The following is a 22,290-nucleotide window of genomic DNA, read 5'->3' as shown; positions in this document are numbered from 1 at the left end:
TATAATATTTCATCAAATGAATATACCATACTTTGCGCCCGATTCACTCATTCTTGGGGGTGTCTCCAGTATCTTATTAACACCAACAATACTGTAATGACTATCCTTTCCTGCCCCTTCTCACTGGCTGCTACTCCCTAATTATCTCTATCGTGGTAAACGGCTTCACCAGGCACCTTGGCCAAAAACCTCAGTCATCCTTGAACCTTTTCCCTCACACCTCAGATCCCCATCACCAAATTGTCTGTTCCGGATCCTGAATCCAATCACTTGCCAACACTTTAAAATAAGTCCAGGCCACCAGTGTCTCCTTCCTACTGCTGCAGTAGGTTTCCACCCTACCCCACTCATTGATTCCCCTCTACCTCATGGCTTGCTTGCTTTTTTCTAATGTTTCAAGCTCATTTCTGTTTCAGAGTATTTGCATTTGCCATGCTTTCCTGCCTGAAATGCATTTTCCTCAGAACTTAAGCAAAGACCTGGGTCCTTCATTTCACTAAGTCCTTCCTCAAATTCACCTTCTCAGGAAGGCCTTCCATGCCCATCCTACCTAAAAGAGCACTTCCAGCCCCCATCACTTCACCCTGCTAAACTTTGCTTCAGGGTACTCATCCCTCCCTGAACTGATACACAGACTCTTCTTCTAATAATAATTTCTTTTAATACTTACACAATATCTACATCTATCTATAGCTAATCTATATCTATAGCTCTGTAAGTCTGTCTCACTTAGACAGCAGTCTTGTTTACTTTTTATTCCCAAGTCCTGCTATGATGCTTGGTTCAGGAAGGAACTTGATAAATATTTATTCAATCAATGAATTAATGTTTTCTCATGCATTTTCAACATTTCTTTTCAATTATGTGTCTAGAGGTAGAGTTTCTGGACCATAGAATGTGTGCGTTTTCAACTGGACTAGGTACTTCTAAATTGCTCTCCCAAGTGGTTGTCCTAATTTACACTTTTACCAGCAATGGATAGTAGCTTCCACACAACTAACAGTCCACACTCGGTGCTGTGAAACTTAGAAGTAAAACCCGACCTAATGGATGCTTTAATTTATACTTCTCTGATTACTCGGGAGGTTAAGTGTATCTTCTTTTACCTATTTTTCTATTAGTTGTCTTTCTCTTATTTTTAAAAGCAATTTATATTATATGAACATTAATCCTTTGTTTGATATGTATGTTACAACCATCTTCTCCCAGACCATGGCTTTCCTTTGTGAGATATTTTACCAAACAGATGCACTGAATTTGGAGTGTTCAAATTTACTAAGTTTTTCCTTTGTTATACTTTGTGCTTTTGATGGTACATTTAAATAATTCTCCTTCCCCTGTGACCATAATGTGTTCAACCTATAATTTTTAAATAGTTATACTGTTTTTATTCTGTTTCAAGTTTAGATCTTTAATTCGTCTGTAGTTTAGTTTATCGTAGTGGTTCTCCAACTGTAGTATGGAGATACCAGGTGGTCCCCAAGACTCTTTTAGGAGACTTGCAAAGTCAAAACTATTTTTGTAATAATATTAAGACATTATTTGCTTCTTTTCACTCTCATTCTCTCATGAGCAGTGGAATTTTCCAGAGGCTACATGACATGTCATGATGTCATCACTCTGATGGCTAATGGAATCTGTGCTTATCTGTGTGCGTGTTTAATACATTTCTTACTTTTAATTTCTAACATGGCGTCTGAGTTGGTTTGGGCTGCTATAACCAAGTACCCCAAAGTGGCTGGCTTATAAATAGCAGAAATTTATTGCTCATAGTTCTGGAGGTTGGAAATCCGAGGCCAGGCTGCCAGCATGGTGGGTTGAGGGCCCTCTTCCAGTCACAGACTTCTTACTGTGTCACCACACTGGGGAAGGGATGAGGGAGTCCTGCGGGGTCTCTTATGAGAACACTAAGCTCATTCAGTAAGGCTCCACCCCATGACCTAATCCTCAAAAGCCCCCACCTACTAATGCCATCAACTTTGGAGATTAGGATTTCAACACATGAAGTCTGGGGGACACAAACATTCAGACTATAGCGTAATGTAACTATCAGCAGATATAACCCGCATAAACAAAAATTCTATGGGAGCTTCGATCATTTTTAAGAGTATAAAAATCTTTTAGAACTGCTGGCATAAAGGTTGAGATAGGAATCTAATTTCATTTTTTTTTTTTCAGTACAGAAAGTCAGCAGCCCTCGCATTCACTAGGTTTGCAATGTTTCCTCTGTCATACGCACTGGTGTCTTTTTCAGTGTTCTTTTTTGCATTACAAACGCCGCACGACCTAATTACTACAGTTCCGTAAGGAATCTTCCCATCACACTTCCTTGGGTTAGAACTGTCTTGGCTCTTCTTAGACGTCTTTTTCTCTTCCTACTTAGCTTCAGACTTAGTTTGTCAAATTCCACAAAAAAGTTTTGTTGGGATTTTGACTGAAATTGCACTTAACTGCAGAGAATCATAATATTTATGGTATTGATTTTTCTATTTTGTGAATTAAATATTATATACTTGTTTATTATAAAAATCTAGCACATTTTTGTAAGATTTATTCCTGGGCATCTTATCATTTCTGTTGCAATTGTGAATGGGGTCTTTATCTGCCTTATTACACAGGTGTACAGATTTCCTAGCACTTCGGAAAAAATTACAGCAAGCAAATGCTGACTGAAAGAAACTTACAGTGGAATACTAGTATCAGATAAATTCGTTTTTTAAAGACAGTTGGTATTAATAAGGATAAAGAGACATTGCACAATGATTAAAAATTACACTAAACATGATAAAAATTTAAAAAGATTTTAAAATCACCAAGAAGTTACATCCAGATAACTGTATAACCGTGAAATTAAACAAAAAATAACTGAATTATAAGAAAAAGTAGATCAACAACTATATTGGGACGTTTTAATATATCTTTATTAGAAATTCATAGATCAATTAAACAAACCTAAGAGGTTGGTTAATGTTTTTAGCACTGATCTGCCTTGTGCGCAAATTATAATTGGCGGCCCGTCTTACTGGTAGCGTTATCTTTCCACCTCCTCCACTCCATTTCCTGCTTTAGCACAGCCTCCATGTTGATCTTGAGACCCCGGAGTCCAGAGCTAGGTGTCCCAGGACTCCTGACCCTCAGGGATACTGGGGAGACTAGCAGATTGGCACAAGCCCTGTGCACTGATTTCTCTCCTTCCTTCCACTACCACAGATAAACAAGCATTTTATTTGTTTGTTTTTTAAACTATAGATCAGGGTGGAAGTCATTTGAAAGCTTTTCCAAAATCCCAGTTCCACAGTGAGCCTGATTAAGGCGCATCCCCTACATGGAGTGCTGTTCATCTCCATTACTCTAAAGGATTCAAACTCCTAGCCAGCTCCTACCTGCTTCCAGACCCAGAAGACCATCAAGTCACAACACTAGCCTCACCAGTCCAGCTGTGTGGTTCTTTCAGTTCTGATGCCCAGGGGTAATTATCTTCTTAATGAGCCTAAAGACATCTTTTAATAATAAAAAAATTTTTATGATTGAAGTTCTTGGACAGGATGGAGAAATTCAAAGCATAGCTCACAATACGATTTTGACGATTCCTGTGCCTTTCTGGATGTGAGAAACTCTGGGGTCTTGCTACCACCATCTTCTACTCTACTCAGTAATAAGGTTTCTTCTTTTCTTGAATGCCAGAAACCTATTTAGAATCCCTATAAATCTCCTCAGGTTTCTGGCTTGGGATGGGAGGCAGAGTACAAAGTACCCTTGTTTCTTGCTCTCCCCTGTGATTTTTTGTATACACCAATTTGGGGGATTTTTAATGTATTTTGGTGCTGAAAGCCTTACTCTTAAATCATCAGTCTTTGTCCTAAATTCTTCAGAGTCTATGCAATTTTGTAACCTGAAGTTTTAAAATCCAAAAGGGGAAGGGATAAAAGAAAACAGTGGTGGAGGGGAGGAGGGGAAGCTCTATAACTGACAATCATATTATTATTCTACCAGAAAAGAGATTTCTTTCTCTGCACCTGTGTCCTGAAAATTCACCTCTTCCCATTTCCTCAGAAGCCACATTCCTACCTACTTAGCCTCTCTTATCTCTTATTTTTCTATCCTGGAGACTCTCTGCTGAAGTCTCACAGTCATGTCTTTGTAACACAAAACCTCTCCTAGTCCTCTCATTTTATAGCAAGCTTTCTGAAACCACTCAAGTATCTTTAGTTGCTCTCTACATGCTGATGCCTCCCAAATTTACAACTCTAGCTCAAATGTCTCTCAAGTTCTCCAGATCCACAAGACCTCTCAACTCCAGACAACTACAGTTCAACACGTCCAAAGCAAATTCATCATCTCCACATCCACACATCTCCCCAACCGCCTCTGCTCTTATGTGTTCTATTTTCATCCAGTTTCCCGAGCAGAAACCAGGGTGTCTCCTTGATTTCTTCCTCTCTGTCTCTCACACCCAGTAAGTGACCGAGTCCCGTCATTATATTTCCACTTATGAAATTGTTATACCCAAGTATTTATGCATTACTAGAGCCAGCGCAGTATCATGAATTAAAGATGAGGTTAAGGTATTGGAATAAAAAAAACTTAAACTGTCATTCGTTGGATTCAAGGTAAAAACAGGTTTGGTAAAGGAAACACAATTAGTGTTACTCAACAGAACAGAAACTTTGAAAGAATAAAAACTTACAAGCAATTGTTAGATTTAGTTAGAAGGTTCCTGGTGATGTCAGAATCACGAGGGTGAGGGGTAAAAGAGGACTTTGTCCAGAGTGTGCAGCAGCTCAGCAGCTGTCTGGACTGTACTGTTTTGTATTGACTTGTTTTAAATGGGGTTTCCACTCTCACTACGTGGGTAAGAGCAGGGTAACATTCCACAGGGTATCCACACACCAAGTTCAAATGATACATTTTGTTTTGGATGCTATCTGTTTTTCAAGTGGCAATACAAAGTTTCTCATGGTGTATAACCAGCCTTTTTGAACTGGAATCATCTCAAACTGTCACAGATTATAAACAGCAAGAACCAGGAATGTCCTATTCAGAAGATAAGAGATTACTGAGTCTGAAAGTATATTTTAGAGGTCACCAACTTCCCACTTTTTTTTTTGTTTGTTTGTTTTCAATACAGATTGGGGATCTAGTTTCTTCTCAGTATCTCGCACAGAAAGTAAATTCTAACAGATGAACGTCTAACAACTATTACTACCACCAGGCAGTGTGCTTCTTCGCTCATTCATCACTTCTTTCTCTTCCTCCAGACTTTATATTTTCTTTCTCTCTTTCCCTATGCTTGCTTCTTTCTCAGTTCAGTTCTCCTGCCTCTCTTTTTCCTTCTCACCCATAAATAGAAAAAAAAAAAAAAAAAAAAGCAGCAGCAGCAGCAAATGTTGAGGTTCCTGACTGGTCACATTCCAGAGAAATGAGGAAATGCAGGTTGTTATACAACTGGGAGGGGCCAGATGTGGCCCAAAGTTGAAAGATGAGGAGAAGAAAATTACAAAGGTAAGAGAAGGCCAAAAAGCTGAGTAAAGGCTTAATTTTAGACTTTTATTACATAAAATAATTCTTTTGTGAATCCCAACTAGGCATTCCATCCTTCTCAGGCTGTGATGGTTCTCAGTAGACCCCAAATGACAAAGAGGGTCAGTAATGATGTATTCAAAGATGACTACCCTCATCAGTTTTTATTTGTATAAAAGTATCAGTAGCTGATAATGTGTTCGAGTGAGTCTTAGCAAACGCCTTAGGCATTGCCTCCCATAAGGTCTTCTGTTCAATCACCAGTATGTGACAAGTTATTATTACATTTATTTTTAACCTATCTCTTCTTCAGTTTCCAATATTACTTTGAGGCTCCTGTAAGCTGGCAGGTATTTCAGGCATTCTTTAGAAACAATGACAAACAATGAAACTGCTAACAACAACAGCAACCACAAAAACAATAAAATCTACTTTATATTTTCCTTGGTGGAAGATATTGAAAAATATAAGAAATAAAGGTCACCCATAAATAGTTCACCTCACAGAAATAATGGCTATTAATATTTTATTGTATTTATGACCATTGTCTATGCAATTCTGTTTCACAGTTATACATGTTACAGTGTGTGTCATGACCTACGGGGGTTACTCCACAGTTACACGTTACAGTGCGTGATATGGCCTACGGGGGTCATTCCACAGTTACACGTGTTACAGTGCGTGTCATGGCCTACGGGGGTCATTCCACAGTTACACGTTACAGTGCGTGATATGGCCCACGGGGTTATTCCACATGTTACAGCGTGTTATTTCACAGTCACACATATTATAGGTGTATGCCCGTCATACACTGTAATACACACTATAATATGTATAACTGTGAGATAGAATTGCGTGGTTTCTATCTTTCAGGCATATTTTAGTCTAGAATACTTTTAGCCATGGTTTTCCATCACTTTTCTGGTGGCTGAATGGTATATATTCCTTTTCCTACTGGGAAACAGAATTTGAAAAAGCAAACTCCGCAAAATCTCCTTATGAAGAACTCTGTAGCTGACCGGGACACTTATGTGGATTATCTGATTGCGTGTCTGCATGTGATCTCCAGGTAGAATGGTCCCAAAGACCTCTGCCACAGCCTTGTCACTCTGTCACATAACTGCCTCTTTCTTAATTCTCCTCTAAGCTTTAAACTCTGACAGCAAGACTCCATTGTTCACCATTTGCACCCCAGTGACTAGCATATGACCCAAAACAGAGAAAATTCTTACTATATTTTTGAAGATTGAATGAATAAAAAAATGAGCAACTAATTAAATACTACAATTCTAGAGGGTCCAAAACTCATCAACCTTTCTCCTTAGTGTCAGGATACAACCAGACTGAGGTTCCCAGAAATAAAAGATTGGTAAGGTTTAGACTCGTCTTGGGAGAACAAAGACAGACAGGAACTGATCATCAGTTGAACATCCCTATATACTCTATAAACTGTTCACCTTAAATTTCTATTGTGTTTTAATGCTACAGTCTGGCTGTCCCATGAATGCTTACAGAAAATTTATTTCAACGTCTTTCTACAGCTAATTACCTTCTGTAACATCTAGGCCACTGCCACCGACGTCTCGAGAAGGCTGGCATGCCAACAGCTCGCATGCCTTGTGGGCTTACCACAGGGCCACTAATAAAGAGCAACTAAAACCACGTCCGTCCTCGTCGACAAAGGACTGCATCAGCGTGGGGACCACAAGAGAAAGCTCATGGCCAATGGTGGAGAGAGAGCGCGACAAGGAGAGTGAGCCAGGGAGACTTCCAGGGGCGTCAGCGTGGAAGAGGGCGGAGGCAAGTACAGGCAGCTGGTTTTGCTCCTTCCGAGCTTCCTGATCCGCTTCAGGGTGACAGATCCTGGATCTCATCTCATTCAAACAAAACTGCTAATGAACCAAGACATTCTCTGTATGCAGGTGAAAGCTGTTTTGTCTCCTGGCATTGGATACTTGGTCACATGATACAACCGGCCATAAGGAAGGCAGAGTGCTGTGCATGTCTCTCTCTGCAACGTTTTGTGTTTTTTTTTTTTAAAAAAACACAAGTTTAATCTACCTTAACTGGAGTGTGAAGATGAGCGTGTGAAGCTCTTTTCAATCTATACGTGTAACAAGAGCAGCGCCCCCTGTTGAGTGCCTACTAAGTGCCCGGCACTGTCAGGTACACTACATACATCATTTATTTGAACTTGGAGAACCTGTCTGCCTCCAGAAATAGAATTTAAATATCTTACTTACTTTCGAATTGCATATTGCCCTTTCCTTAAGAAACTTACATTAAATTTAGTTAGCCGTAACCCATTATAGGAGGAAAAATAATAAAAATAATACTGCCAGACTTTATAAACACTTTTTCTGGTGAGAAATGCAAAGATCACTGGGCTTTCCATTCTATACTCCGATCTAATTTCCTTTCTGAATTTTTAAATCTAATTTTTCTAGCCTATTTTCCAAGTAGCTGATAGCCTCTTCTTTATTGCGATCCTCTCCAGTGTGTTTTTGCTTCATAATTAGAGGGTAAACTGCTTCCCCTAGTCCCAAATTAGAAAACATAGAAGTTAAACAAAAATAATTTGGACATTGAAGACTTTTTTCCTACGTTGAACTATGAGACTTTGCTGTGAGATAATTGATGAATTATCCATAATCTTTTAAGTGTTTGTTTTACTCACTGCCTAAGTAAATTGCATTTAATTAAAATTTTCATCATGTTAAATATAACAGATGTCAGTTCCTCAGATGGGTTGAAGGCCCAGTAAAGTTCTTTTCTTATTGCTTAGGGATGATATATTCCATAGTAAGGTATGCAGGAATTTTAAGCATTTATATGAAAGTTATAGTCCAAATTTCTATTTTTGTCCAAGATTAGCTGATTCGACAAACATTTATTGCATCAGGCGCCCTGCTAAGGGAGTGATAATACAGTAGCAAGCAAAACAGGCAGAACACCTGCACTCACAGAGCTTACAGCCAACTGGAGGCAACAGACGTTGAACAAAGAATTACAAATACGACAAATGGCATGGAGAAGATGGGCAGGGTGACAGGATGTAATGGGAGCAGGTAATAGGTGTAGCTAACTAGCTTTACTGGGGGGTGGGGCTGAAAAGATTTTTCCAAAGAAGTTGAAGTTTAAGCTTGACGCATAAGAAGAGGAAGCAGTTATCTCAATAAGGGAACAGCTTGTGTAAAGGCTCTGAATAGAAAAGAACACCAACTATTCAGGTGCCTAAGAGAAGGGCACTGCAGCTGGAGTGCTGGCTTAGGAAATGTCAGAGAAGAGGCAGGCAAGGACCCGATCACACAGGTCACCCTAAAGCCCGGGGACTTTATTCTAAGGACAATGGAAAGACAACGGAAAATCCAAGCCAGGAATTAAAAAAAAAATTAAAAGCTTAACATGGCTAAAATGTAGAATATAAGAATACATTGTTTTACTATTTAATTTGTTCTGGGATGTGCTCCCGTATCTAGTAATCCAATTCTATTAAGAATTTTTATAAATATAGGACAAATTGTCCAGGATTCTGATATGTAGAATTTTTCTGAGAATAAAAAAGACCCTAGGATAGTTAAACAAAGCAGAACAGTACTTTGGTACATATCTCTAGGAAGCCTTGAAGCAATAAATGCATGTCCTCAGTTTCTTTATCTATATTACATTTTAACTTGAATTGAAAATGGAAGTGGTGAAGTAATGAAGGCAGGGAAAGGTGGAAGGTATGCATGCATGCATGTGCTTGTGTGCAAACAGGTGGTTTCCTGTGGTTCTGAGGAAGGGCAGATTTATGACAACACCAGTATCACATACTCTGTGCTCAAAAACAGTAGTCTACCCTACAGAAAGTAGGAAAGTGGAGGCTATAAAATAGTAAACAATTTCTTTTCTTTTAGTTGGGTGTTTTAAGAAAAAAAAAATGGCAGCCTGTGGGTAACACAGTAGATTTTGACATGAAAATACATTGATTTTAGACTGGGCACCCCGAGATGCTATCAGTGGTACTGTTCTTGGAGTAGCAAAGAGACCCATGAACACCAAGGCCTTTGGACAACAGAGTATAAGAGGATGAGGTTTTAATTTTCTTTTTTACACTCGTCAGTCTTCCCTATGAGCATTTCTTCTTACCTTCTCCAGATGGTCTGCGCCCATTAAATTAGCAGATGGGGTTTTAAGGTTCTTTCCCAGTGGTATTTTCTCACTGGGAGTTGAGAGAAATTCTTGAGGATTAATAAATTTTTTTCTTAGTAAATACTAGGAGAGTGGAGGAGAGAGAGAGAGAGTTCTGACTACCATTCTCTGTCACCTCACTGTCTCTCAAACCAGAAGTTTTTCTCTTAAATCCTGGACTTCTATGCTTCCTGACTGTTCTGGAGGCTCTTAGAAATGAATGAATAAATATACACTTGGCAAACTGTCTGAGAAAGGCTGCTGACCCTTGTTCTGTGAAATCTTGAGCAACAGTAGATCTGAGTTTAATCATCAATTTGTATCTGACTCACTATTTAAAGAGAATGAATCACTCACTTGATTGAATCACTCAGCTCCTTGTCAGGGGTGTGGTACTAAAGAGAGCACCAGCCAGCCTCACATACAAGGGATAAATTATTCTCATCAAATTGAAACATATTTATTAAGTACCTAATTGTACGTATGACTTGGAAACAATCAGAATATGTAAGTTAAATATTAAAAATAAATTAATGCTTGTTAAAGTTTCATGGAACTGTTGAGATAACTATTATTAAAAAAAAGGAGGAGGCTTGCTATGTATGGTCAGGTTACCAAAGGTCTGGGAAAATTTGGTAGGAATGTTAAGAGTTGCTTTTCAGCAAGTACTTGGCATCTGGTTTAAGACTGGCCACTCTGTTTTCTTGGGCAGAAATGTGGTTATATTAGGCTGTTTTTAGTGATAAAACATTTTTTTTAAAGTTTCAACCCTCTAGAATCTGACTCACAATGTCCTGATATTATATTCTTTTCTGTAATCAGAGTCATGGATAAAGAAATCTACCTTCTAGCACTGAATGAGAATAGATTTGGGTGTGTGGTCAGATCTATGAGCATTAGAGACAAAGACTAGATAAACTATTATTTAAAAAATAATGTTATGCTGCAGTCATTCTAAATTATGCATTTCAGCTTGATACAAAAGAAAAGAGGGCAAAGAGAAAATTAACATTTATCAACTGCCAGTGTTGTATGTCAGGCCCTCATATATTCAGTCATGTGTATTGCCATTAAAGTTCACAGGAAGCCTGTAATAGGTAATGTTTCCATTTTGGTCAAGGAAGAAAGTGAAGTTCAGAGACTAAGATGGCTCAGTTGGAATGCACACTCAAGTCTGCTAGTTTATGACCTTTCCACAAAATCACTTAGCTATAAACTGAAAAACTTAACATCAGGTACAATTAAACAAAATGAGACAGCTTCTCATTTATAATCTCTTTTGGCTTAGAAGTAATCTGTATCTGCAGGGGTGAAAAAGTGAATAAAATCTATTGAAGAAAGATGCTGATAATCTACAAATCTGTTGATAGGGTGGGTAGCAAAAAGAGAAGAGACTGGAGAACGTGCATGAAGTAATATGTAAATTTGGGGTCATAATTTTTCTGAGTCTTTGATTTTTTTTTAAGTTATTTTCAAGATAGGCATCAATGTTTTATAATCTATAAAATGTAAATGTTACTATTCTATCTAGTTTGTAGGGACACTGTAAAGCTATTGAAGAATTTATAAAATTCTTAGGAAAGCTGCTATAAAATACAAAGGTTATTTATAAGTGTGACCTTCACCTGTGCACCTTCATCTGTGCATCTAAAGTACTTTGTTCTTACCTTAATTGCCACACCATCACATTGGATCCTAATTGCTCCCCTATTTTCTGTTATCTCTACCAGAAGGTGGGTTCTGAGACAAGGACCATGTCTCTTCTACGGTGGTATCCATAGTAACCTGGACAATACCTGAAACATAATAAATTCTCAGTAAATGTTTATTGAGCAAACAACACAACAAAAGGATTTTTCTGATACCAGTTTCCTTATTTCCAAAATGAGAAGATAGTACCATTTTCCTAGACTGCTTTCAGGAGTGTCATGATATGTGTTCATATGTTGACTAGAGACAAGAGCCACAGACATAAAAGGTTGTTACTACAATGATTACTAAAGGGGTATTATTTTACATAACATAACCTTTTTTTCCTGGCTAAAATCTTTTTAAAAAAAAAAAATCTAACCAATACATTTCAGGAAGGAGCTGTAGGGTATTTTCAGTAATATGTAGTGGTACTTTCCATCCTTGGGCTCTCAGGGTTGATCTCAAGCCAGAGATGAGAACAATCTTTCACTAGGTGGCTCCCTTTCCCGTGAGTGGGCGGCCCCTCGGTGCTGGAGGGATGACAGGGGGCACCGGACAGCTGCCATCACCACGTGTCACGTCGCATCACAGTAGGCGCTTGCAGCAGAGGGTCATAGTTCAGTTTCTATTCCGTTAACGATAATCTGTCTTTGGAATTTATTTCAAAATAGCCTGTACTTTCGTTTCCTCTAAATTTACACATGATGTTCCAGATAGACATTGGTCCAGTGTTTTAATACGTTTGGTGTTGAAGTGGGAGGAAAGAGGGTGAACCTATTCTCCCCCAACAGTGTCAGGGAAAGATCTAGAAAGCGCCTCTTCGCCTAGCGTAAAAGACAGGTACCCAAACCTAGCCAAACGAAAATAGCCCGTTAAAATCCTGATCTTAAGCATCCAATGAGGGCTGCATTCCTGGGGAATTTATACCATTACACACCCTAAAGTACTTTGGGATGGTTACTTTAAAGACTCCACAATACGAATTGAAAATATAATTCGTAAATGTCAAATAATTCTTTCAAACCATTAGGATGACGACTTCTCCAGCTACTTCTCACACACCCTATACTATTATTGACTTCATTCTTTATTCTGCATTTTTAGTTCCAAACCTGAGACAAAATACACATAATAGACGTTCAAAAATATTTGTTCTAAGAATAAAAATCCTTTCCCTATCGGAAGCCTTTCATCGGAACTTCGCGCCAGTATCTAGGCTTTTCTTGATACTATTTTGCCCAACGGTTTCCTCTCCAACCTGAAAGAGACAGAGTGGCAAGTTCTAAAATACTGCAGACGCAGAAGGAGGAAATCTGCACAGAAGGAAGCTTCGAACTCGGAGGTCGGCTTTTGATAATCAAGGGGGACCTCCATCGGGGATTGCCTCTGAGAAGGATGGCGGTGATCAGCGTCTCGCCACGTCCCTGGCTCTGAGTGCTGGGAAACCACTTGTTATAGCCTTCTAGGATATGTCCCCACTCTCACTCTGGCCTCCTCGCGGCAGGAGGTGGCTCGTGAAGGCCGCGCGGGGGGAACTCCGGGGAGGCTCTGTCACCGAGGGTGTGTGCCGGGTGGGCTTCGGGGGATTTCTGTAAGGGTCGACCCGCAGATGTCCCTGTCGGCAGAATGGGGATCTCGGCAGTCGTGTGCCGTTCTCCTCCCTCAGGGACCCCGTTCTGGAGGGATCCCGCCTCCCGGAGCCCAAGGCAGTCGTGAGGAAACCCCTCGCCCGCCTGGCCGCCTCGCGCCGCAGCCTCGCCCTCTTGGCTCCAGCCTGCCGCCCACCAGCTTTCAGGCCCTGCATCCTCCTCGCAGGCCCGGCCCTCCGCACGCCCCGCACTGAGACGGAACTATGGAGGTGGTTCCCGCCCGCAGGCGGGTGGAAAAGCCCACGGTGAATGCCTCGGGGTCTTCCCCACCGCTGCGGGGAAGGGCAAGCGAGGAGGAAATGAGCTTCACCGCCCAGGATAACTACCCGGATTCCCACCCTGGGGGACGCCTGCAGGTGGAAGGGGAGCCAAGGGGGAAGCCTGGGCACTTAACTGGGAATCCACTCGCCACGGGAGAGCCAGTCTGTCCGCACACACTGGTTACTATGACAATACAACTACAGCCTCCAGTTGCCTTGGCAGCTGATTACCCAATCCGATTGGTTTCTTTTCTCTTCATCCCTGGGCTCCACCCTATCCCCTCCAACAGCCTCCCTGCGTGCAGGGGGAGGGGCCGCAGAAAAGAGGAGGGGGTCCTCAGCGTCACTCTAGAGCGCGAGGGCAGACCAGACGAGGGACTGGCGGCCGGAACTGTAGGAGGAAGGGGCGGCGTTTCCGGTAGGGAAGAGTGGAGGAGTGGGAAAAGGAAGAGAGAAAACGGGTGGAGTGGAAAGACGGGGGAAGGTTTTGAGTGTAACTCCCGGCTGATTAGGGCTCGATGTTCCTGGTGAGGCTGGGGTTGCCCCCTCGCGCGGGAGGAGAGGGGTGGATTGACCGGAAGCTGCCAAGTGCCTCCAGCCGGCCGCTCAGCAGCCGCACCGGCGCAACACAGCTAGCTGATCCCAAGAAGGAGCGCCGCAGAAAAGCGGAAATCACCCGGAGGGACGGGCGCCGCTGAAATCTCGCGAGAGGGACCCCCACTTCCTTCCTCTGCTTCTCCCTCCTCTTTCTCCCGCCCCCATCCCTTCTCCCTCCCCCTCCCCCTCCCGGGTCGGAGTGTCCCTGCGCCCCACGGGCCAGAGCAGCAGCGAGAGCAGCTTTCCCCGCTCCCTCCCCCTCGCCTCACTCACCCCCCACCCCCCCCCGCCGAGCGAGGAGGAGTCGGAGGAGAGGAAGATGGCGGCGGCCGCCAGCGCCCGCGGTGCCGCGGGGCCGCTCCGAGGAGCCTGAGAAACCCACAGAGGCTTCGCGGGAAGACGCGGCGGCAGAGGATGAGCCTGCAGAGCGCGCAGTATCTCCGGTGAGGGCCGAGGCTGGCCCGGGACGTAGGGGGAGCGGGCCGAGGGTTGGGGCATGGAGAGGCAGACACAGAGGTGGCACGTCCGGGGCGGCGGGGGAGTTACGGGGTCCTCGCCTTCCTCGGCCGGGAGGCGGGGGGCTGCGGGAGGGTCCGCGGGAGGGGGCGGGGCGGGCACACGCGCTGGCGCCGGGCCCCCCGCTGGCCGGGCCGAGTTCCAGTGGAGCCGGCTCGTCTCCGCGCTGGGAAGGAGGTTAGGGAGGCGTGAGAATGTGTGTGCGCGCGCGCGCCCGGGGTCGTGGGCTCGCCGGCTCGCCGGAGTCGGGAGGGGGGTGCCCCGGGAGCCGGCGGAGACCCGGAGTGGAGGTGGGTGTGGAAGAGTCTGATCTCGGTGGCGGGGAAGCGTGGAGTGGTGTGGGATTGGCTGGAGCGATGCCTGGGGAGAAGCCGAGGTGGAAGTCTGCACACCTGAGGTGTGTGGGGGCTCCGGGAGGGAGGACCGCAGGAGGCTGGAGTTTGTTCTTCATTCTGGGGTTGGAAGTACCGAGGAATAATATCATTTGTAGTTAGTTGGCAGAGTCGGGGTGGAGGGGTATAAAGAAGGAGAATGGATGAGGAAGTGAGGAAAGAGGGAGGTACTGTGGACGGGGTTGGGTTCCCCCAGAAAAACTGGGTTAGAATCAGTGCAGTCGGAAGATACCATTCTGAGAGTCGTGTGGATTCATTAAGAGTGGTGTAAAGAACTTGTATGTCGGAGGTAGAGTGACGCATGGGTACAGAGTGTAAGAGTATGTGATATGTATCTGGGGAGGGTTAAGGGGGGCGATTGATACCCATTGTTGGAGGAAGAAGATGCAGACACATTGGAACCAAGTACATGATGGCGAGAGCATATTGAACGGAAAGACACCCGCTATTGTACAGCTAGGAAGGTTCCATGGAAGCAGAGTAAGAGCTCGGAGGTAGAAGTAAACGAGGATCAAAATCTTGATGGCAGAGAAAAATAAGATTGTTAGAGCCTGAGATTAATTGGGGAGTTACCATTGCTTAGAAAAGGGGAAGAAAGACCTTGAAACAGGTCGTTTTTGTCTTTCAGTAGCAGAACTAAGAAGGCAAGCTTATGGGAAAATATTTTTAAAAACGGTTTCATACCTTGTGGAGGAGGGAATTCGATGGAGTAGAAATCTGAAATGAGCAGAAAAGTCACTTTGGCTGTTTAGTGGTGTCAGAGTATTGATGTGTGAGTGGATCCCGGTATGTATATTGCAAGACAGGGTATGTAGTTAAGTGATAACATGAGGGTAGCTATGCTCCTTTTGAAAGTAGTAATAGTTTTATTAAGCAGGGTTGTGTAGAGGAGAGGACGATGAGACTTTTCAAGTTATGGTTGCATGTCTGAGTTTAGTAGGGACAGGAGCCACACGACGTGCGTGCCCGCTGACTGCAGGGTCGTTGGAACGATACCTGTATATTGAGGCCCTTTCTTCTCCTTTATTAGCCCTTCATTGTCTAACATATCAGATGAGTTTGACAAATACAAGTGTGGCAGAGATCTCTGAGATGCGCTAGAAGGGAGATTGGAAACTACCAGGACAGTCCTTAATTTTAAGGAATTTGCAGTTTAGTATATATTAGGCAAATAAAATATGGTAAGTATCATAAAAGTTGCCAAGTGTTATAAGAGTCCATAGGCAGGAGATTACCTGAGCAATTGGGGTGAATCAGGAAAAGCTCCTTTTGTTACATGTTCATTCATAACACATGATTCATCATTTTGTTGATTGCCTATGTGCTAGGCATTGTACTAACTACTGAGAATAGAATAGTGAGAACTCCACCCTCCTCTTGCAGAGTTTACAGTTTGCTAGGCTTCAAGGAGAAAATGGCACTTAAAATGGACCTTAAGGTTAAACGGTATTCTGACAAGTGTGGATCGAGAAGGAAGAATCCAGATGGAAGGAAACTGAGCAGAGGTACATAGATAGGGAAGTTGGGGGCCAGGGGAGGTATTCGGTCCAATTAAACAAGGGTATAGGGTGATGCAGCTAGAAAAAACATAAGTTTTATAGATTATTAAGTTTGACCCGTTCTTTTTACAGATGAAGAAAGTATATCCCCAAGAAGTCAAAATTGTTGAGGATTATATATTTGGTATGTGGAAGCTCTTAACTCAAATGTAGATCTTCTAATTCCAGACGAGCTATACTGTGTGCGACATGTTTGAGTTCATCGATTCTTTCCACAAGTATATCTTGAGAGCTTACTGTGTTCCAGGCACTGAGGATTCAGTGGTGAGCAAAAGAGTGAACATAGGAAGGTATTTGCTGGTAGAAGGATGCAATCAATAAACATATGAACAGATAAATTTGTTAATCAGGGGTGACAAGTACTAGGAAGAAAAATAAAGCAAGACAAGGATGTGCTGTTTTATACAGACAGGGTGATAATGGAAAGCCTGTTTGATTAGGTGCCAATATTTGAGAGTGTCTTGAATATTATGATCTGTAGTTTATAGTTAAAATGGGTGGACAATGGAGAATCTGAGATGGTTTGCTTAAAAGGGAATTCACACTTTCGTAACTCTGTATTAGAAAGGTGAATCTGTGTAGTAGGCACTTAAGGGCCAGAAATAAGGTGGTGGCAGTGGAACTAGAAAGGTAGGATGAAAAGCAGGTAGGGAGGGAGGTAGTGACTTTAATGGAAAGATCAGTTGTCTTTGAGAGGCTTCTGTGTTAATACATCTTTTATTTTTTTAAGTTAGCATGGTAGGGAAGACTTATCCTTAGGTTGTGGAATCAATAACAGACAGCTTGAGATGAATTTAGTTATTTGAAGAAAGAAAAGAATAAGAATAAATGAACACAATGTTTAAATAGCCTAAATTTTCCACCTAAAGTTGAACAGGCAAAATTGAACAGGCATAGGACCTGGAATCCCTTAAAGAATCCTGAGAGCCAGTCTTTTCTCAATCTTACTCATCTATCCTAAGTAAATAAAGCAAGTCTTAGGGCTAATAGTAGTCTGGGACAGAGGTGGGGAGAGAGCAAAGAAAGGCTTGCACCAGCCAGAATTTCCTTCTTCTGCTTCTTCAGATAATCTTTCCATTTAAAGTCTGCTGTGGGAGACTAGACAGTGTCCTCAGAGAAGCATGATGTTCACTTTCTTTGATGACAGTGGAACTGTTGGTTTTAGTAGACAACTCAGGGAGGATGCTGTGTACTGCTTAGTGGGTGTGGTTGGGGGTATAGCAGTTATTCTTTGTGACCTTGACTTTAGGAAGAGTTGTGTTGCCTACCGTTGTCAGTGTAAGACCATGACTGGGCAATTTTTAGACTGCACAGCTACAGATCTTCCCTTATGCAGGTAAAAATTAGTTTTGTCTCAGCTGAATTAATTTGTTAGAGTAAATGAGCTGAGGTGTCTGGTGTTGAAATGGTGGGGTGGTGGCACACCAGGGAGCAAAATGGCAGTTTCAAAAGAGTGAGAAATGAGGATATGAGGTAAGAAGCATCAGGAAGACGAAGAGAAGGAATCCAGCATCAAGGGGACTGAGTTAGTCTTGAGTTGTAGAAACAGAGCAGAGGTGAAAGGAAGGAAGAGCTGTCCTCTGTGTGGGTGATGCTCTGGGCAGGAAAAAATGATGAAATTTCAGTTTTTTTGTTAGAGTGGAAGTGTTTTTTTTTTTGTTTGTTTGTTTTGTTTTTTTCATTTTGAGATAGCAGACCAGCAAGACTTCTTATATTTTATAAAAATAAGTAATGGTCTTAGATATGGGAGTTCTTAGCTGAATAATGTTGGAAATTTAATACTCAAATTGAAGAAAATTAAGTGTTTTCTCTTTTGATTTATGACAAAATGGAAAGAATTTTAAAGACTGACATCTCTGTTGAGTGAAAGAAAAGGGTGTGTTGAATACTGGTGAGGATGAGAGAAGGGTGCGAACAGGCCATAGTAGTGAGGGATAATGTCGTGCTTTAAAAGAATGGCATTCAAAAGAATAGAAATATGGAAATTCACATGCCAAAAGTTGGGAAAACAGGGGTGGGGGGAGTATGAAGTACCAGACAGGGAAGACATCACTGAACCTGTTCTGGAAGATGAGAGCATAGAATAACCATAGCCATAGGGAATACCAGACAGGTCAAACCCGGTTGTGAAAGGTGGCACACATCTGCTGCGGTAGTGGGAGGCAGCTGTTCATGCTGCCCCCAACTCTCCTCTTTCCTTCCTTCACTCCTCTCTATATCCCTGCTGTTAGACCACTTTACAGGAACAGTCTACAAATTGTCCATTTTGTTAGAATTTTTTTTTTCGTATGATATCTCTTATCAGTGGAGAGGCCGCATTCCAGTGGCACAGTTCTTGGTCAGAAACTTTGTTACCAGAGTAGAAATAATATAACAGCCACAGGATTATTTTCTGAGACACTAGAAACTGGTTGCCATTTAAATACTAATTAAAATATCCAATATATTGTAAGATAAAATGTGTTGCTGTAAATCTTGGGACAGAGGGAGATAAAGGGAGGGGATATGGCTAGATAAAATAGCAAACAGCTTTACTCTAGCCTGGGGAGAGGTACAGGTACTGTGAGCGTTTGGGAGAAATGTATGTACTAAATGGAGTGGGCTACAGGTTCTGAAAGAATCTGGTAATGCTGGGCTGGCTAATCCCTGTCTCTAGAAGTTTCAAGAAATCCTATAGTACAAGCTGATAGAAGTTTACATGGTCAAGAAATCTTCCCCTTACCCATGCACCCCCGCCCCCACTCCCATGCACAGGATTTAAAATAACTTTGGACCCAGAAAATCAGCCAAATGTGGCTGCTTTTCCAAACATGGGAAAATTGTTTAAAAAAAAGAAATTACCCTCTCTTGAGGCTTACAAATCTACTTTTTGTTATAATAGTGTTAATATCATTTTACCTGCTTGGATATTAACTGGCTGAATTATTTTGGCAGTTAATTTCTGCTTCCCTTGTGGTTTCAGTTGGATTCAAAATGTATACTTCCTGTCGGAGCCTACGTTTCATTGCTTTCTAACAGCTGCTGTGTTTTACCTTCATGGTAGATGAAACATTTGCCGAGTTTTTTGTTTTGTTTTGTTTTAAGATACAAGATCTGGACCCACTCGTGTAGCAAGTTTGTCATGAGGCAACTTTGAAAGAGGGGGAGTTCAGACTTGAAAGGGCTAGATTGTGTTTTAGTGGAGAAATACCGTTTGCAGTCTCCAGCTACATCTCTCATCCTGGCTAGCCTTTCGGATTTTTGTTGCTGGTGGCATGAACGAGTCCTTGGAAGTTTGGGTGGGTTTGTTTAACTGATTGATCTCGTTTAGAGAACAAACGGTTGAGCAGTTACCTTTTGGATAGTAGATTGTTCACCTGTATGAGGGTATTTTGGCAACTGGTCATCACGTATTGCCATTTAAGTTTTGTAATCAAGCTGTATTTTAATTTAGTTGCTGAATTGTGGGTAGATTTATCAACGATCTAGGAGGTGAGAACCAAGAAGGGCTCATCACCAACACAGGAAAATGCAGGGATGGCGTTTTGGCAGACGTGTCACATGGTAAGTGAGAACTTGTCACCAGCTCCTTTCTTGTTAACATGTAAGTGGAGCTGCTTTGGCAGGTTGTTTTCACCTTCCCTAGACTCAATTTTTAAGTCACTTTGAAGAATAGGTGACTGCTAATTGTTTAAGAAAACTGTGGGAGTCTCAGGTAGATTTGGTAGCGATTTTGTTCTGGGCTTTTTTTCTTCGCTGCTTTGTTTAGAACAGGGTTTATGGCAGATAATCCCCTGTTGTGGGGAGCAGTCCTGTGCATCAGAGGATGGTTAATAGCATCCCTGGCCTCTGTGCATCCTGTATCACTCTCCCCCATTTGTGACAATCAGAAATGTTTCCACATATTGCCCAAAGTTCCCTGTGAGTGTGCACATTCACTTAGGTTCATTCTCTTGTTTTCTTCTCCTTCAAGCCACAGATTATTTCTAAGGCTTCTCTTAGCAGTTTTCTCTTAAGTAGTAATAGACTAGTTACTATGTTTAGACTTTACCCATAGAAACTTGTACATGTTTTAAATTTTTTTTAATTTGAGTTTTATTTTATTGGCAATTATTGAATACTTATTATGTGCAGAGCACAATTAAAAGGACTTTGCCTTTGGGAAACTCAAAGATACTAGAAAAAGACATTTAAGTAATAGTGGATGAACTGGTAAGAGCTATGATAGAGAAACAGGTACTGTTTAAGTTTTGGGAAGAAGAACTTTATTCCAGCAGAGTTGGAGGTGAGGTGAGGAAGGTCTCTTGGAGGAGGTGAGATTTGATCTGGGTTTTCAAATATGTATTGGACTTTTTAAAGCGGATATTGGGCAAATTGACATTTCAGGCAAGAGAAACATTTCATGTCTCCTTTATTCCACATACATTTTAAAAAATTCCATTCACTCCCATTTAATACATGACAGTAGAATTCAGGCCAGGCCTTTTCCAAGTTTTTCTTAGAGCAAATAGGTTATTGACAGAGAAGTAGAGATGTACAGGGTGGTAGTTTTGCAGACTTGATAGCTAGCGTAGGTTTCGCAAAGGGAAAAGCAGTTTGGCTAATAGAGTCCGGCACAAGCCCTTCCTGCACCTGTGCTCTTGATTGTGTATTACTAACTACTCCCGAGCCTTATTTCACGTGTGTTGTCTCTCTTCTTGCAGTCTTTTTAATCCCCTTCACTAGTCCTCTTTTGTGGACCAATCTCAGTTTTCTCTTAAAAATCCTTTTCTGTTCCTGTTTCCCTTTAAGCTCTGGCCTTCCTTACCTTTCTTTTATGGCTAACAATTTCAACTGTGACCTATACTGTGTTCTTCCCTTTATTTACCATGTTTTTCCTTAATCCCTTTTGTAATCCAGCTATTTTTCCTTAGCACTTTATTGGAATTGGTATTTCCAGAGGTGCCAGAGACCCAATGGCCAGATTCATCCATCGATTGTTTTCCTTTCTCTCTCACACTCAAATGTTTACTTTCCTTTGTTTCAGTCTCTGTGTCCCTCTCATATCCAACCATCCATCCCACCAGTAAACATTCAATTTGGGCCAAGATATATCCCAGGAATAAAAAGAGAATATACTCTCAAGCAGTTTTACCAGGTGCACAAGTAAGTACCTACCACATAGTTACCACATAGTTCATGGCTGCTGTGATGTACAAATGGGAGCTTCTGAGCTCTGTTGTTTTTAGCGCTGAGATTCCATGATTCTGATTACCCTGCCTCTTTTATTTTGTTTTCCTGGTCCACCTCACCCCACTCGTGGCAAAAAGAAAGGCATAGCCCTGTTTCTCTGTTTTCTTTCACCTTTTTTTTTTTTTTTTTCGCAGAAATGACAGGACTTTCGCTGTCACTCCATCATCACTGTTTAAAATCTGTCAAGCACCTACTTAGGTATAAATCATTGTGCTAAGTCCTGTGGAGACAAATCGGCATACAGTACCATGCCTGTCATTCAGAGAGTTTATAAACTATTTAATGAAATAGGCATAAACGTCAAGTGATACATAGCGAAGTGCAATTGAGCATAGTGCCTTAGAGCATGGTCCCTGAACCCAAACCACAGCCCTGCCACTTACTAGCTGTGTTGCCTTGGACAAGCTGCTCGAGTTTTCTGTACCTCGGTTTCCACACCTGAGAAGTTACGATAATAAGAGCATCTGACGCGTAGAGTTACAAAGGCTGAGGGAGGCGACATGTCAAGTGCTTGGGATGCTTGTGGCACATAGCAAGCGCTGATGTAAGTTTCAGCTATGTATAATGCCTGAAAATTCGCCACTGGCACTGACTAATCTGGTAATTTTGCACCTCTGCCTTCTGGACATTCCTAATCTTTGAAGTCTCTCTGTCATGGCAAACTCAGCATTCTTAAAGTCAACTCTTAATCTTTAATCCTTACCCTTCTCTTCTTACCCTA

General features: G+C 42.0%; 2 protein-coding genes across 8 annotated transcripts in view; one reads left to right on the top strand and one right to left on the bottom strand.

The window, feature by feature from the left end:
- Positions 1–13,656, bottom strand: part of NMNAT2 (nicotinamide nucleotide adenylyltransferase 2) — a 181,070-nt gene extending 167,414 nt beyond the window's left edge. Inside the window, exons 1-2 of one of the 5 annotated variants that reach the window (XM_032463565.1) lie at positions 12,871–13,656; positions 11,361–11,489 (exon numbers count right to left, since the gene is read on the bottom strand). In XM_032463565.1, the coding sequence (XP_032319456.1) occupies positions 11,361–11,377 (17 nt within the window). In that variant the 5' untranslated portion in view covers positions 11,378–11,489; positions 12,871–13,656. The remainder of the gene's footprint in view (positions 1–11,360; positions 11,490–12,870) is intronic. The other 4 variants (XM_032463562.1, XM_032463563.1, XM_032463564.1 and 1 more) reach the window with 4 other exon arrangements.
- An 11-nt stretch (positions 13,657–13,667) lies between these two features.
- Positions 13,668–22,290, top strand: part of SMG7 (SMG7 nonsense mediated mRNA decay factor) — a 75,732-nt gene continuing 67,109 nt past the window's right edge. For all 3 annotated transcript variants that reach the window (XM_032463558.1, XM_032463559.1, XM_032463556.1), the window contains exon 1: positions 13,668–14,334. In XM_032463558.1, coding sequence (XP_032319449.1) covers positions 14,306–14,334 — 29 coding nt within the window. In that variant the 5' untranslated portion in view covers positions 13,668–14,305. The remainder of the gene's footprint in view (positions 14,335–22,290) is intronic.

The sequence above is a fragment of the Camelus ferus genome, chromosome 21 (genome assembly GCF_009834535.1).
Source record: "Camelus ferus isolate YT-003-E chromosome 21, BCGSAC_Cfer_1.0, whole genome shotgun sequence".
NCBI classification, from domain to species: Eukaryota; Metazoa; Chordata; class Mammalia; order Artiodactyla; family Camelidae; genus Camelus; species Camelus ferus.
Note: the sequence above shows the minus strand (reverse complement) of the source record. Positions and strands in the feature narration are given on the sequence as shown.